The sequence below is a fragment of the Vitis riparia genome, chromosome 7, assembly GCF_004353265.1.
Source record: "Vitis riparia cultivar Riparia Gloire de Montpellier isolate 1030 chromosome 7, EGFV_Vit.rip_1.0, whole genome shotgun sequence".
Lineage (NCBI taxonomy): Eukaryota > Viridiplantae > Streptophyta > Magnoliopsida > Vitales > Vitaceae > Vitis > Vitis riparia.
In genome coordinates, this window is record NC_048437.1 from 29,036,123 (window position 1) to 29,053,997 (window position 17,875).

The 17,875-nt window shown below is 35.6% G+C and overlaps 2 protein-coding genes across 3 annotated transcripts; both read right to left on the bottom strand.

The window, feature by feature from the left end:
• Nucleotides 1–1,334: 1,334 nt before the first annotated feature.
• LOC117918958 (general transcription and DNA repair factor IIH helicase subunit XPD) lies at nucleotides 1,335–10,587 on the bottom strand. The gene is made up of 12 exons (XM_034835955.1): nucleotides 9,942–10,587; nucleotides 9,507–9,787; nucleotides 6,630–6,712; nucleotides 6,124–6,527; nucleotides 5,614–5,807; nucleotides 5,254–5,434; nucleotides 4,617–4,741; nucleotides 3,819–3,908; nucleotides 3,566–3,644; nucleotides 3,374–3,450; nucleotides 2,587–2,695; nucleotides 1,335–1,757 (listed from the first exon to the last, which is right to left on the bottom strand). Exons 1-12 carry the CDS (start codon nucleotides 10,473–10,475, stop codon nucleotides 1,638–1,640), a joined length of 2,277 nt encoding a protein of 758 aa, XP_034691846.1. The 5' UTR covers nucleotides 10,476–10,587; the 3' UTR covers nucleotides 1,335–1,637.
• Nucleotides 10,588–12,334: 1,747 nt separating this feature from the next.
• Nucleotides 12,335–17,848, bottom strand: LOC117918550. 2 transcript variants are annotated; one of them, XM_034835281.1, is made up of 7 exons: nucleotides 17,402–17,848; nucleotides 16,472–16,529; nucleotides 16,094–16,396; nucleotides 15,966–16,014; nucleotides 15,782–15,876; nucleotides 13,057–13,187; nucleotides 12,335–12,515 (listed from the first exon to the last, which is right to left on the bottom strand). In XM_034835281.1, exons 1-7 carry the CDS (start codon nucleotides 17,533–17,535, stop codon nucleotides 12,455–12,457), a joined length of 831 nt encoding a protein of 276 aa, XP_034691172.1. In that variant the 5' UTR covers nucleotides 17,536–17,848; the 3' UTR covers nucleotides 12,335–12,454. The 2 variants fall into 2 exon arrangements, with proteins under 2 accessions (XP_034691172.1, XP_034691171.1); XM_034835280.1 differs by having other exon boundaries at nucleotides 15,966–16,026.
• Between the last annotated feature and the right edge of the window lie 27 nt (nucleotides 17,849–17,875).

Genomic DNA, 17,875 nt, shown 5'->3' on the forward strand with positions numbered 1-17,875 from the left:
ATATATATATATATAAGTTATTTTATATAAATATTATCACATCCCTTTTAAATAAATATTTTTTAATTTTATTATAAATAGTTTACGAAGAATGTTAATGAGCTTGTCCATTCACCTAAAATTAAATTTTTAAATTAGAAGGTTTTTCTATTAAAATTTCTTATTTTTATCTATTATCCATACATTGTCATGTTTAATAGCAAAAGGTTTAAGTCAATGATTTTAAATTACTCATTCACTATCCCTTCTAGCATCAATTTCACTTCTAAACAATAAGGTCTAATATATTTGTGTTACTAATCTTGTTCTAAGATTCATGCTATCTTTTTTTACAATATGATATTATGGTAAAAATGTTTTCATTTTTTATGTTAGGCAAAATACAATCTTGAAATAGAATTTTGAATTAGCCTTTTGGAAGCATGATTTTGAAAACACAAGTGTTTTTTCTTTAGTGGAAACATAAACTATAAAAATAAAAATATTTAAAAGCATGTCATTTCATGTTTCCACATAAATTACCTCTTTATTTTCAAAACAAAGAAAATAACATATTTTGACCCTTTAATCAAATAACAATGAGTGATGTTTCCCATATCCCATTAACCCATCCTATATCTCATTTTGTAAAAGTCATACCAAACATCAACCCTTATTTTTAATTTTTAATAATAATAATAATATAAATAAATATGTAATTGAGTAATTTTTAATTTTTAATAATAATAGAAATAAATAAGCCAAAGGCTAGTGAAATGATAGTTTCCAAAATGTTACAACCCTTAATCTATGGTAGAGGGAACCGAAGCATGAAACGAAATTTAATTATTTTATCATCTATTTCTATATTTAGATAACTTATATGATATTGAAAATAAAATGAAAAATGATTTCAATAAGAATGATCATAAACAAGATTTTAATTCATTTTCAATTGAAAATATCTTTATTCTCTTGATATAGGAAGTGATCTAAAACATTTTAAAATTATTATTTTACCTTATACTCTCATTAGATTTTTTTTAATATAATTAATTTTTATTTATTAAATAAATAATATTTTCCTTAATCTTATTATTTAACTAATATTCATTTAAAATAAGAATAAAAATTTTCTTTGAATTAAATACAAAGATATTATTCTTATCAATTTATTTATTTTTCACTCACATTCTCATTGTTGTCAAACATTGAAATGGAAAAAATAATTGTTCCTACCTTATATTCCTATCTTACATTCTTACATGGATCCAAACACAAATTAAAATCATCAAATTCATTTCTATTCAAGAAGATATAAAATACAAACAAAATATTTATTTTTATTAAATATATGAAAAATGGATGCAAAAAAGCTACATGCCAATGAGGGCATCCCACCCTACAAAAAAATTACAAGCTCAAAAATTTGGGCTTCCACCTAAAATTTGTTCAGGGGAAAAAATAAAAAGAGGTTAAAATCCCTGCAAGTACAATCAAGATCCTATTCAAGGGCACCCTCCTGGGAATCCCATTGATAATGGCAGGAATGGGTCCTCCTTGCAGCAGAAAACTACATCCTGTGAGGAGAAAACTAGAAAGTGAAAATGGAGACGCCCACGGGATTGAAAATTTGCAGTGTGGCAGAATTTAAGGTCTCAAAACAACATTTCGTTCGTAGTGCCATCCCCCATCTTCTCCAAATCTTCTTCTGACAAGAGGGTTTTCCTACCGCTCACACCTGCCTTATCATATGGTTGAGCCATCTTGCGGAGAAACTGCAACCACCATAAAAAAAAAAAATGAGGTTCTGCTAACTAATTTACCAATTAAAGGGAAAACCCACCGATGCTACTTCACTTGGGTCTCAGACAACTAAACATGGGCTTTTGTAAACTTTTTGTTTTATTAAACTCCACACATATTTGGAGCTTTAATCCTCATCTTCAGAAACAGAAACTAATATTTCAGGGTCTGGGACTTCACAGTAATTTTGTTCAATATATGCTCAAGATTAAGTTCACAGACTAGTGCATACATTGATTGGTCAATCATGGAACTTATCAAACTCTATTCATGCATATGGATCTGATAGATATTTCACTACCTAGTTATGAGCCTCTTATGCTTTTAGATGCTACCTAGCTGATGGAGCCAACTCGATGAATCGAATCCACCCCTTTTCCCATTCTTATAACGAGTACACTACTCAAAAACAATGGTTGATGTGATGTCTGGTCTTAAGAGCTCCTTTATAGGATAGGTACGAGCTACGGGACATACCTTGAATAAGGTAGAAAGCAACCGCCCGTATCCTGAGACCACCTTTGCTGTGTAAAGTATATTGAATTTTTTTTTTTCCTTCTTGGCTCTTGAAATTGACAATGCCAATGGAACATAGGGTTGAAATACACAATGGGAATCCAGGACATGCATATCTGATTTGAACTGAGATCAAGAGTATACTATCTGATCTAGGACATAAAAACATTAAGTGGTGTGCCCTTGACATGCTCCTATTGAACCATACTTTCAAGTCTGACAGATTATCTCATGTTTTCCAAGGTCAATAATATCAAGATTGTGGGCACGCAATAAGAGACATACCTCTCGTGCAATATGCAAAGCCATGTCAGTGCTCAAATTCAGGTGTGCATCACGTAAATGTGACAGAATCCACCCAGGCAATTTAGAGCGTTTATCATGACGACTATACCTGCACAAGTTCAGTTGACCATACATAAGTATTATGAGGAGTATAAAAGAAGAATGAAATTATCTCCAAATAACACATTTGGGAAATATCTCCTCTTAGGGCTTTGACAGGATCAATGGAAATGAAGCCAGATATCCAGCACGTTGGCATAACAAAGGATCAAGAAATGCAGAGCAAGAATTCCCCAGTTAAGCTCTCTAGCTAGATTCTTCCAACTAATATGCACATGTGGTTAAACACTGGACAAGGTAAGGATACAAGTAGTAACCACAAATATGAACTCAGTTTCATCTTGCACTTGACTTTCTTCATTTACATGACTGCTGGAAACACCTTTCCAACTTCTTTTGGTTTTCATAGGCCTCAAGGGACAATGATAGATGATTCCATGATGAACTAATTTCATAAGCATCCTATCTATGGATTGTTAAAATTTATGGCTTATGGCACAAAAAGTTCAAGTGAGAAATATTTTAGATAAAAGGCATGGCCTACTTCTAGCAATCAAAATCTGGAGTGATAGAAAAATGTTTTAAGAATTAAAATCGAATAAAAGGGATCAGATAGACTTGCCATTTTTTGACTATATACATTTATTTTCCTTTGCATATAGAATTGTGCACTTGTCAGAGGGATTTCTCATCCAAAAAGGAAAATTTACATAAAAGGGATACAAACCTTTTGTCAGCGAAAATCATCATCCCATAATCTGCCTTTGAACGGATTACTCGGCCCACACATTGTGCAGCTTGCCTCTGCTCCATTACATTCTCATTAATGAAGCTCATATTATTTAAGCAAGACATGAACTAACCAACCAAAGGCCAAACAATGCATACACTAAATGACACAGAGTGCAGTGAAAAATACCAATGCATCAAAAGTCAGAAAATCGCCTTCCTTTATCTGGAATGTCTCACGTAAATATTCCAACCGTGCAAGCAATATTCTGCAAAATGAAATTATGTCTAACCATGACCAGGCAGAAATAGTAACTTATGAAACTTGAATAAAAAAGGAAAACATATCAGTCACAATGATGACAAGAAGCAAAACAGCAAGACATTAATAACATAATTTCATTCACAAAATGGAAATAAAGAAATATCTATAGTGAATTCACCTGCTTAATGTGTATTGGAAAGGAACACCAAACATGATCACTAATCTTCCATAATGTCGATCAAAATCAATACCTTCAGCTACTTTCCCCCTGCAACAGTGCAGAAATAAACTTTTAATCTCATCTTGATGGACCCTCAATCATCCCCATCCTTTTATGCAGTTCATACCAGGGGATCAGGGGATTCCCCCAAATGCCTTTAGACTTGTATCTCGTTCACAACAGTACAAAAGTATCTTAAATCAACCTATATGCAAACATGCTAAAATAAAATATCATAGCATTTTTTGTTAAATCAACCTATTGCTTGCCAGTGCACATGACAAATACCTTCAGCTCCTTCAATGCAGAAGAATTTTCCCAGAACCTTTGGGCCATGATTTACTGAAATAGAAATTTTACAAATTCCAAGTCCCTTGATTTTGAGAAAAATAAAAAAATCTTTCAATATTGCCATCCAAAAAACCTCTGCACTTGAAATTGAAGAGAACTAGAGTAGTTATAGGGGTATAATCAGGGTATTGATGTCCCTCCTGACAGTTCTGTGCTTTGTATATTTTGTGGAATAGCAGATCAGAGATGAAACATTAATTTTACATCCTTTAGCCTATTAAAGGAAATTAAGGTCCCTGAGTTTCAATAATTTAGCAACACCACCAAAAACAACTTCAAGTTACCATGATATTACACTACATAACCCAGTTTGTTTTTTATTCTGAATTGCAGTTTACTTGCCAACCCTTATTCAAGTTTAATAATCACAAATATTTAATTTCAAAAGATAATGAAAAATAGTACCTTGCAACAGAGAAAAAGACAGCACCTCTCCCACAGTCACAAGCTCTGCGATAATTGTCTAGAGCTAATGTAGTTTCCACCACATCCTGAGTCTCAATAAAGACAAGCTTATGTTGCATTATTTCCTGCAACAAAGATACCATTATCTATCAAGAAAATTAGTTTTTCTAGAAAGCAAAAATAATTCCCAGGGAAAGTGTGTGTAGAACCATACAGATGGTTGAGCCCAAGTTAAGGAATCATGAACTGAATAAGAGTAAATCCAAGTTTTAAGAAAATGATCTCATGAGATTCTAATGAGGAAAAAAATCAAGAGAGGGGATGGGTGATGTGTTGGGATGCCTAAAGTAAAAGGGAAAAAAAAGATATTTTTCAACATGGAGGTTATACAAAAAAATTTTGATAAACCAAGAGAAGAAATCATATTAAAACATGCCAAAACAGGGGCGCTCCCTATGTACACCGGCAGTATACAAAGAAAGCCTCACCCAAGGCAACAAAGGAGAAACAAAAACCTGGAAATGCCAAAGATGACCAACAAATCAACCATCCAACACATTCATAAAAGAGAGATAGTCCACGTCCATGAGAGATGGAGGTTATACAAAATGAGAGATGAAGAATAGCACATTCTCACCTTTAAAATTCCACTTTCATTCCAAGTATTGACAATTCCATCCATATAAGAATAACTGACAAAAAAACATACAATCCCATCAGGAACAACAGACACCATCTCCAGCAGGAGCCTCCCATAATTCCTTACAACACCAGGATCACTTCTCATATCAAATTTTGTACTCACAGGAAGCTGGTCACTGAAATAAAAAGAAATTGAATTCAATAAGGAGAAAGAAACAAAAATAAATAAATAAAAATGACCTAATGGAAGTAATGTCTTTCAACTAAGATTAATAAGAAAGGTTGTAGTAATAGAAACTATGACACCCAAATTATTGAATAGAAAAAAGAATCAAACCTTAATTTAACCCCTTACCTCCCACGAGTGAGAACCATTGGGCATATGCAGTTCCTTGTCAAGGACATCGTAAAACTCCGACTGACAACAGGGTTGAAATTAAGAAGGCGAGGATAGAGATCAATGGGGCTTAGAGTTCCAGATGTAATCACAACTGATTGAAATCGTTCAAATACAGGCTTTATGGCAAGAGAAGCATCATGACAGCTAAGCTGAAAAGTCAACATGAAGAGAAACCGCAATAAATATACAGGTAACTAGGTTAAATAGAGTAGAATAAAGATTCAAACATAGAGGACAACACTGTGCAGACCAAATAATGGCAAGCATCAGCAATTGTGCATATTAAGAGAAATGGGAGATGGATAACTTCTGGATAGATTATGTGAAGAATGGAGTCTGACCTCTAACAAGTCAAGACTCAAGAGTCCCCTGTGCGATTTGCATATTAAGTCCATAAACAGCTTATTTATTCCAGAAAGTTGTTTAAAAAAAAAAAACAAAAAAAAAAACTAGAAATAAGCAAACCTGCAGTACAGGATCAGGAATATGTGGCATCCTTTCATCAAATGGTTCAATGATGATTGAAAATCCCCTAGTGTATGTTCCCACAAGTGTAGCAAAGTCACATATTGTTTGGATATGTAAAAACTCATCCGTGTCAGTAATTTCTAGGGTCAGCATGAGGGAGTGAAGACGATCATAACAAAACTTCAACATTTTCTGATCAATTCCAGCCTGGGAATTAATCGAGGCAACAAAGGCAACAGGTCCTTCCTTCTCAACATTCTCAGTTTCCAGCCGACCATGGAGATACTGAACCAATCTACGTAAAACAGACAAGAAATGCTCTGCTCGCCGAATATTTCCTGGCACGGCCTCCTTCAGAATATCATCAGGCAAAGCAGGATTCGCAAGCCAGGTGTCTGAAACTGCGAAAAAGAAGCATGTCCAACTTTAGTCGATAGATTGTGCATTCAAAAAATGTTTTTAGACTTTATTAATGAACCATCACTATAAGGCATTCCACTTACTAGGTAAGTTTCCCCTCTGGGCCAAACCCTCAACAAGCCTGTTGTATTCTGCTCTCAATCTACCCGCATCAGTGGCCTTGAACCTTCCTACCATGTCAAACAATTTAATGAACTGTAACAAACTTCATTTCTAATGACAGAAGAAAAGAAACAACATAAAGTAGTAATCCGCCAATTAGTGAAACTCAATCCCAAATAGCATATGTCAAGGCAAATGTCTAAGGAATTATAAGAGACAGATTTTACTAATTATTTTTTATATTTATGTGTGTATCTGCATGAAGGCATGCACATGTATGAGAAAGCAAGACAAACAGATGAAGTATGATCGTATTCAATTTGGATGCAAAGTAATAGCTTCAAGCACAAGGTGTAATACAAATATTTTTCAATTTTTGCAGATGGGCAAATTTGTGTGTATGTACTACAGATAAAGAGCCTAAAGAAAGAGCTGCAACCCAAATACATAGTTAAAAGGAAAGTACAAAATAGATCAACTGACCGAAACTGTCGATGAAGTCTACAAAGGAATGATTAACATCCCTAGCTGAATATCTAATCCATGAGAACAAAGATTTAATAAACTGATTTTCACAATTAACAACGACACTGTACTCCAACAATTCTTTTCAAGATAATCCAGAATAAACTAGTTTTTTCTATCTCCAATTCTACTTTTGCCTTCTCCCGGAAAACTACCATGTCATCCAAGAAGCAGCACTTTACCACACAAGACCCTAGACACCCCAAACATGCACACAAGTATTATGTTTACACCTCATCCAAAATTAACACTTTGAAGCATGAACCTTCAAATGTTCTTGATTGTTGCCCCTGGGCAAGCTTCAAAGGTGTAAGCATCACATGCCTTTTAGAGCATTGATCAAACCTCAAAATCTGACATTTTGCTGGAAAAAAGTAAATAAATAAAGGAATATAACATTTTTTTTTTAGAGGAGGTGTAGGGGAAGGGACAGGAAGACATCCCATATGTAGGGAGTACATAAGGATCATTGAGGCCCCAAAACCAAAAACAAAGAAAAAAAAGAAAACACTGACTAAGACCAGGCCAGACTATCTACAAAGTCAAAGACATTGGTTTCCTCCATGACACTAGCTCAGGATTAGACCAGGCTATCAACAAAATCAAACAAAGACATAACAGTTTCCTCCACAAGCAATAGCCCAGAACAAAAAGGTTTTAAATCTGGCCCTTTAGAGATAAAATTTTTAGTTATTGATAATGAAATTTGGGCAGATATAGAAGAAAAACAGCACAACCATAAATTTTCCTTTTGTTTCATTTACTTATTTATTTATTTATTATTATTATTATCATTGCTAAGTGCGAACAGTATGCAAAAACAAACACTAAAAAAAATCATAAAGAAAACAATCCTAAATACAAGGAAATAAAGAATTACTCCTCATTGCTTCTTATAAGATGTTCATGGCCAAGAAAAAGATAAAAAATATATTTTTCTCCACTGACAACTATTCTCCTTCAATCCTATCTGTTCATTTCTTTTCAAGCAGTCCATGCCAAGCAGATGAGAGAAACCCTCCAAATAGCTCCCTTGTTCTCCTGCACAAACCATGCCAGCTCCTGCGGAGAAATTGGAGGAGACCTTTTTGCTTTCTGTAGAAACATCCAGACATTCCCAACCACCACCAAAGAAATAACTAACTCAAAAGTTATACTTTCAGAAAGCAAGGGCTCACCAGCATTTTTGTGCATACAGTGCCAACTAGAGAGAACCAAACCTCGACAAGTTATATTATCAACCACCAGGATTTACTCAGCTTCCATTCAAGGGGTAAAAAGGATTTCATCAGAACAACACTGCACCATTACACTTTCCAAGGGAAATAACCATGGCACACCCCACCGAAACCCTCCATATGATTTTACCAAAAACCAGTAATCCCTAGCTTGATTCCCATTCCACCATATGGCGTCTAAACCCACCCCAACCCCTCCTACCACATAGTTGAACTATAAAATGAAAAAATAAAACAACTAGGGCCTCTACAGATTCTAACTCCCAGTTCTGGAACTGCTTATCAAGGCAAGAATTTGAACCAATCCACACCCCATTTGCTTCTCTATTCCCGTAATCCACAACTAGTACCTCCTTATTCCCGATTGTAGCATAAAGGTCCATGGAAACAACTTTAGCTCCTCCCACACCACTCATCCAATCAAACCCTTAATCCCATAAGCCACCACAAACTCCCAAGTCCAATTTGCCCAACCATTCTTAATCCTTTTCCAAAGCCTCACCACAAGAGATCCTATAACCTCCACCAAAAACAAACAACCCCTCCCTTCCCATACTCACCCTCTACCACTCTTTCCCTTTAATACTTCCTTCCCATATTATCAATCAACTCAATCAAAAATTAAGAGATGTTCCACCCACACATGCTCTAAATTAAAATTTTCTTTCACTTTTTTATCAAGTCAAATATGAGTTTATGGGGTGGAAAACTACTAACACCAATTCATTTGATATTCATCAAGCATGGAATGCTAGAGAGGGTTCCGTTGTGCTTGGAGAAACATGTGCTCCACTTTTTTCAATAAGCAAAGAGACTATACGCTAAAAGAGAACCTAAAAGGCAAGGGGTGTAGTCCACACAGGAGGACGACTCCCACAAAAATTTATTCAGCAACTTAAGAGTGTAAAGTTTTTCATGCTATCCAGACGTGAAAGTAGTAATACAAGAACCATTTTCAAAAATTCTAGTTTCAATTCTTATACAGGTATTGAATTAAGTAAGCATCATGCAAGCTAAAAAGAAAGAGGAAAATATACGGGAAACCTCAAAACCCAAGTCAAAACTAACTGGAAATTCTAACAAAAAGACACTTACCTATTAATCTCCTGAGCCATTTTACTGAGATTCCTTGTAGCCCCTTCAAGGGTCTGCCTCCTCACACTAACACTAAGCGCCTCAATACACACATTATCGATATTATGTGCCTCATCAAACACCACCACAGACTCCCTCTGCATCTCCTTTGATATAATCCCAGCCACCTTGGGATCAAGCAAGTACTGATAACTATAAACGACCACATTTGCAAATTGCACCATGTGCCGTGCTAAAAAGTACGGGCACCACCCCTTATCCCTCCCAAACGCCCGTAAATTCTGCAATCATAGCAACAAATTCCGGTTTCTAAAACTGCAACTTAAAATTCTAATGAAATGTTAAGTTTCTTATTTCTTTCCTTTCCCCACCTTTTCTGGGTAAACAAACGGAAATCATCAATCCAAAGCTAATTAAAGACTTTTGAAACTATACCTGCAAAGTGTACACCCCCGGCGGCAAAACCGCTTCCGACGCAGCTTTCTCGTAGTTTTCAAAGAACTGACACGTCGGTATGTTAGGATTCTCAACGGCGAGTGCCCGGACCCAACTGGCAGTGAGCTTCCGGCATCCGGCGTCGACGGAATCGCGATTCTCAGCGGAAACAACCGCTGGATTGATGCACAGATTCTTGCGGGAGGAGAGGCCAAGGGCGAGGATTCTTGCGGCGGGGCCGAGGTGGCGGAGCTGGTACTGGTGGAGGAGACGGAGCTCGGCTAGGGTTTTCTCCATCTCGTGGACGGTGCGGGTGCAATAAAGGAGCTTGATGGGGTTGGAGGGTTTGGATAGGGCATAGCTAGTGATGAGGGAGAGGAGGGCGATGGTCTTGCCGGTGCCGGTGGGCATTTCGAGGAGGGCGTGGCCTTTGGCATCTAGAGCACGTTTCAGCTCCACCATGTAGGAGTACTGCTCAGGGTAGATGTTGTCGTAGGGGAAGTACACCGTCACATCTTCGATTTGGAATTTCATTGTCGTCAGAGAGAGTGAGAGAGACAGTGGTGATCAGGGGAAGACGGCGGTGATCGGGGGAGAACGCCTCTTCCCTTCTTAGTTACTGCCCACTGTGCCTCACAAGCGCATCAGCTCATAGCCTCCTCATTCCTCATTAAATTTTTTTAAATGTTTGATTAAAAGGGATGAAATCAAAATTAAGAGTAACCGATATGGGAATTTAATCTCTTTTTATGTTTTGATAGTCCTTCAATTATTTCAAATATTTATATATATATATATATATATATATATATATATATATATATATATATATTAAAATAAAATTACTTTTACATAAAATTGAAGGCATTTTATTAAAATGGGATAAAAAAAATAAATGATGATTTTTTAATCAAATAGCTCATGAAATAAGCTTATTCTTAAATTCGCTAACTCTAAAAGTGCGTTTCACAGTAATTATATAAATTATTTTTAATATTTTTAAGACTTGAATGATGAAAATTATCAAGTGTTACAAAAATAAAAAACACTTCATAAAATTATTATCAAACGCACTCTAACTTTCACAAAATTCAAAACTAAACACACAAAAGTTATTTAATTAAAATGTATAAAATAATTTTCCATTTGTTATCTCTTTTTTATTAAAATGTCACTACTTTTTTTCGTAAAAGTATTTTTTTTAAAAGAAAATTATGTAAATAATCAAAATATTGAAAGGTTAGAAATTGATTGATTCTCAATTTTAAACATAAGAAGAGAAAAATTTACAAATTTAAGAATTATTTCATCTATTAATTCTAAAAATGTAACTTTTTAACAAAAACATCATTAATATAAAAGTAATCTTATCTTGAGATAAAAATAAGGGATTACTTTTACAAATTAGGGATTATTTCACCATTTTTAACCTATAAATTCATTGTATCAATTAATGATGGGTTTTAAATAATAATAAAAAAAGCTAAAATCAAACAAACACCAAATATTTTCCCTAAATTTTGAAATGACTTTCATACATTTTACTTTTTGAACTTTTTACTCAAAAAGTGTTTGATGGAAGATAAGAAATAAAGATTAATCGTTGATATTTTTGCCCTAAAAAAAATTATATTTCATGTTTTCAAAAAAAGACTTCATTCATTCAAATTTGCATTTTGAATGATTCCTTAATCAAATAAATTTAAAAAATAATGAAATATTTGATTAAAAAAATGAGATAATACCGATTCAATTGGGAAATCATATTGTTTTTTAACTAACATAAGATTGTTTTTTAATTGAAAACACATATTTGACAAATTTAACTTTACTAAAAATAGTTTGTAAAATTTTTTTATTAAAATAATCTATTTTCTAAAGATATTATGATATGTTTTATTTTTTAAAATTGTTATAAAAAAGAAGTGAAAATATAAAAAATAGTTTAAAAACTTTTGCATTATATTTAAGTACAAATATAATTATTTTTCAAGAATTATTCTCAAAAATTATTTTCACAACTAATTCCAAAATTAGAACTAATTTCAAAATTGTTAAAGAAATGGCCAGCCCCAGGCTATATTTGATTCTAAGAAACTAAAAATAAATAATAAATAAATAAGCCCTAGAAGAAATTATTTTCTTGAAAATTTGAAGTTATGAAATTTTAAATTATTTTTTGAGTAAATAAAATGAGTTTAAAGTTGCATGTAAAAATAATTTATTGTTTTCAAAAATCTATTTGTATTTTTCTTGATTTTTCTTTCCGTCTTATTTTCTCTTTATTTTCTTGCTCGTATTTTTCCTTGAAAATTTTCAAGAATTATGCATAGCCTAATTGTTTTCCCTAGGCAGCAAGTGTACACTCTACACTCCTGCCACCGATAAATATATACTGGACTTAAATCTTCATGCATTTCCACTCCAGTATGACAGCAGTCAAATTTGAAAGTTACAAAACAAACAAAAAAACAAAGTCATCAATGAATCAGAGAGGATTCAAACTGACTTTGTCATTCCTCCATTGATGGTGCCTTGGATGCCAGCCCCTTGATCACATGACGACACTGAAACCTGTAACAAAAAAACCAACTTAAAGTTTGATTAGAAAGGGTAGAGTGCGATGCCACTCAATGCTAACTTGCTAAGTAACAAAACTGATACATATGGACTGTGAGGAAGGGAAGTCTAGTTTTAATGCAAAGTTGTAGAGAATTCACAATCAGTGAGCAAACATTCTTGGGTTTTATCCAAACAGCATTTTTAAATTTTTATTGCAGTAGCTAAAGCTTTGGAAGTTCAAAGTGGGATACAACACTAAAAATTTAGACAAATCAGGAGAGCTTTATGTTAAATGGATCGGTTTTTGGATGTTTTTAGGATTCGTCTGATCAAATATTTATTCATCCAAACATAAACTACCATGCTACATTATCCCTATTACATTCTAAATATTGTGGAGTTTGTGCAGAATCTTGTCAAGTGAAGCTACATTGAAAAGAAATAACAATGTAGTGTTAGTTTTATTATACTGATCCTATTTGTATAAGAAAATTTTGGTGTGAAATCTTGGAATAGCCCTTGGCAACATTTTTACAAGTAAGATGTTCCATACCAGATTAAATCATCTGAACTAGAATCTGTTAAATTGATGGAGCTGCTGTTAGCAGTTTGGGAATCATGATGGGGAGTGTCCATTTCCTGATTTCGGGTTCTGCACTTAAGCTGCAATCTGAAAGGTATTATCTGTAACAAAAAAATGCAATTGGAAGCACAATCATATCAAATATACAAGTAAAAGATGAATGAAAACAAGCACAAGATGCATAAAGCTCCTTATGCAAGGGAGTCCGAGCCTGAAGACTCAATAAGGTTAGGCATTTAAGAATTATAACTGGAGGAACCAATTTCCAAATCTCCAGAACTATTGCTGAGTCTATAATAAGAAGCTACTTGAATGGAAATGAAATAATATTTGATTATGGTACACAAATAAAATGGTAACTCACGTATAATGCAGATAGCTCCTTATGTGATGAAGTTATAAAGATCATGATGATAATTGTCAGCAGACTAACCGTTAGAAGGCACAACATGAGCATGTGTGGTGACACCTTGCACCCATATGGCCAAGGCATGTTAGGGGATTGCATGTCAAAACTTAAGGTTTTGTACCTTGGAAAATGCCTTTGTAGCAAAGATTGCAGCTTCCAAAGACATGCATTGCTAAACTTAGCTGAAACAGCCTTGAGGGATCAAAATGGGCTAAGTGGCATGAGTAGCAGGGTGTGTGCTGTGGGCAGCATGTGGTGCTGCAAGTGCACACTGCACTGCCAGCACATGTTACATGACTTGTGGGCATGGTATGCAGCAACGACAGCATACGATGGCACACTCATGTGGGCTTTGACAAAGTGCAAGTTTTGACACTTATAACTTTCCCAAGTTGTCAGCGGCCTAAGATGAACTCTCCAAGTGATGAATATTTTTCCAGATTTTCAATGATTAGAGAAAATCTATTATGCTGTGGAAGCATCCATGATGTCTCCTATTTTCAGATTCAAAATGGCTTAGAATGCTTTTTAGGGAGAGGGTGGTAGTCTCACTTGGGGAAATCCAAGGGTGTGGGCTATGGCATGGTGTGGGCACACCTGAGGCAATCGAGATTCTCCACAAACAAGTGCAAGGCACCAGTGGCAGAGCCAGAAAATGACTTGAAGGGAGACAAATCTAGCTATTAATTTCAGGAGGAGCAAAAAATGAACAAAACGTAATAATGTATGCGTAGTCTAGTGGTAACAAGGAATTCTTTACATATTCACTGGAAGGGTTTCAAATCCCTCTATGTTAAATTTAAAAAATAAAAATAAAAAATTCAGGGGGACATATACCCCTCCTAGGCATGCATTGGATCCACCCCTGCAAGGCACCATTAGGGCGTACATACACCCAAGTATGTAAAGGTTTAGGCGAAGCATACAAATGTGGATATGGAACCATGAGTGGAGCATGGCATATCTTGGATGTGGGTTGTGTGGTTTAGACAAGGCGGGATGCTAGCAACTTGGTGCATGGGTTGCACATGAGCAATGCTATATGCACGTACCTTGAGTACAATCAAGGTCATAAGATCCTACAGCACATGATGAAAGGAATGATGCTAAGCAAGGGCTAGCTTTGGTGAGTGGCATATGGGCATGTGAGTGCATGCATGCAGACACAGGGAAGGGGAGTGATGCAAAGCACATGACTAGAAGGCCACTTGTCAGGCGCATGCATGCAGACACAAGGAAGGGGAGCGATGCAAAGTACATGACTAGAAAGCCACTCATCAGGCTCATGTTTGGCTAAGGCATAAGGTAAGGGCTCATGGTTGACATGTGCTTGACAATAACTAATGCATGGAAATGTGGCTCCCCATCAGCAAACATGGGGGTAACCAATGCATGGAGATGTGGCTCCCTATTCATCAACAGACATGGTTGTGATGCAAAGATACATAGGCCACTAGGCAATACCTGAAGATAGGCCATAGTGTGTGGGACACCAAGCAAACCTGAGGAGAAGTTGCAGACCTTGAGAAACTACCAGGACAGGTGGTAGAATGTAGGCAAGGTCTTTAAAACGAGGTGGTTGCTTGAAGTAATTGATGGCATTTAAGTTATGCATATATACCCTATTGTACATGTGGAAAAGGTAGAGGAAATCAGTCTCTACATAGGCTTATTGTTATTTGTAAGCCTTGGTTCGTTGTATCATGGGAGAAAATGATACAAGTTGGGGAAGTGATTTCCTATGTGTTCTCTTGTGTTCACTTGTGTGGCTTGTGTGTTGTGTGTGGGTTGTGTTCATTTGGGTTGGCTAAGACAAGTCTTAGTGCCATCACAAGGAAAAAAATTTGTGGCAGTGCGTTCTTGTGCCAACACCCATGGTAACACATGGTATGACCATTAAGAAATGTTGATTTCAATTGAGGTTACCTCATGAGTGGAAACCATCAACTGGAAGATCTCAATCAGATGATTAGACCTAAGGTTTGGTGTGCAAATATCTCAAACCAAAACTAACATAGCTTCCCAAATTGAGTAAGTAAAGGACTTTATTAACACAAAATTTACTAGACTCAAGCAAGTTGTTCATATAAGCACAAATTTCTCATATCAAAGCCCAAAAGAATTGATAGAACCCGGACAAAACCCAAACTCTAGAAAAGATCCCCTGCCAACTTGATATAATGTAACATGTTCCTCCCCACCTAACAAGGAGATCCCAAGAAATAACCATCTAATACAAAATAAGCATATCAAACATAAAGCAGATACTGTATAACTTTATGTTACCTTTTTGCTGTATCTGAAGTCACGCTTGGGAAGAAAATGCAGTGGTAGATTGAAAGAAGAGGAAGCTCTAACCAATAGAAACAGTTTGGTAGGACCTAAAAGAAAATTCAGATAATGTTTCAAGATCCAGAAAAATCAATCTCACCAGATAATTTCTACAGACAAGACACACTCAACAAAGAACCTGTATAGGAAGCAGAGCCCGCACCCTTTGAGATCAGCGCCCGAATAGCCTGCCCAAGGAACTATGATATATTAATACCCAAAAATAAAAAGCAACTTAAGGTGGAAGTACAAATAGCATTAAAGAACCTTTCTTGAAAGACCTTCTGCAGCTCTGCTTTTAATGAAATTGCAAGCACCTCCAGGAACAACCCTTCCATGTGAAAATCGAAACTCATAAACATGTTGTGGCCGAATTGGGCTGGCTCCAAGAACCAAAATGATTCCTTGGATATCAGGAACCTCACTAAGCATCAGTTGCAATGCAGTTTGGAGCCCAGAAAAAGCATCCATGAACTTCTGCAGTCTCCTAATCCCCTGCCTGACCTCTCTCATTCTCCCAATTCGTCTTCTTCGAGAAGATGCCACTTCAGTTTCTGTGGGAACCACTTCCTAAAACTTACAATTCTTAGGCACCGAAATTAAGCAAAAATCCTACATTCAAACTACCTTTGTCAGCTGACATACCAACTCTTTGAATTCAGTATGCAGTGCATCAAACTCAACACTAATATCCTGCAAAATTCTGCAAGAGGAACCAAGTTTAGGTATAATTTACAAAAAAAAAAAGAGGTCAAAACTCACACCTTGTAAGTTGTAACACACAGTTCACTTTTATGAAAAAGTGGAGGAACAGATTTCTGGCTAAGCAAATGAAACAAAAACTGGATAATGAGGCACAGGCTAAGAAGAAATGTTTTGATAAGACCCTACTTAAGGCATTTAATTCTAGAAAACAGGTCAAATACCATGATTCTGTTTGGTACCATTTGGTTACAGATTCCTAAAAAAGCAATCCATTCCAAAACCTGCCTTCCCCTCTTTATGCTTCCAAATGAAACCTTCCCTTTTTTTTTCCGAAACAACAACTTAATTCAAAAATAAATAAATAAGAATATCTTCTGCTTGGGTTCTTCAGTTGCAGATAGTGTCAGTAGTGGCTGTGTATTGATGGTAAAGACGGTACTACTGGTGATACGGAAGAAAAAATTTTGCTTCTGAAAGCAACTAACTTTTTGCTTGGATTATGACACAGATTTATAGCTTTTTTTTTCTTCTACAAATGTAATTACCAATTTGCCAAATACAATTTTATTTGAATTTGGAAGCTCTTCTATGCTCTCTCTTATGCAAGAACATTTCATGTAGCTTCGAAATCAATAAAGTAACCTTAAAGGTTCCAAAATGCATCAGAAACCTAAAATAAACCCCATTTGGTTGCTGAGAAAACCAAGGAAAACAAAAGAAAATTAAAATTTTGTCTATATTCAATTGAGAGCAGGTTTTAGGTTTTGGGTCCAGTGGCCCTAAACAATGAAAACACTAAGAATCAAATTTCCAAATTCTCATGCTTTCCTATACTTTCTCGTCAACCAAACAAAACATCGATGAACTTACGAAGGGATTTGCTGGTGCATGTAAAGGACGAAACCTAGGACGTCTTTGACGACATGGAAGACGAGAGAGCAGTCCATTGAATCGACCGGCGTCACGATCTCAGTGACCCCCATCTCCGATCTTCCTCCTTCCATCGTCTTCGAAGCAGGCGCCGAGAACCAACGGCTCTTCAGGTGAATTGGATTTAAGACGCACCGTTTAAACCGAGTTCAGAGCCATGTTAGGAGGGAAACAGGCCCTCAAAACGCAGCGTTTTAACGAATTCAAAATGCAAATGAAACGCATAATCACAAAACGCTGCGTTTTGACGTGGTGAAGAATGATGATGAGATGAAGATTTCAGGCGAATTCCAAGGCAAGTTTTCAAAAACAGCTATAAAACAAGCATTTTTTAATTCTGGGTTTTCATCCAACCAAAGCAATTTTGAAGTATATTCATTTCCACGTGTAAGCTCATGTTTTACTGCTATGTTT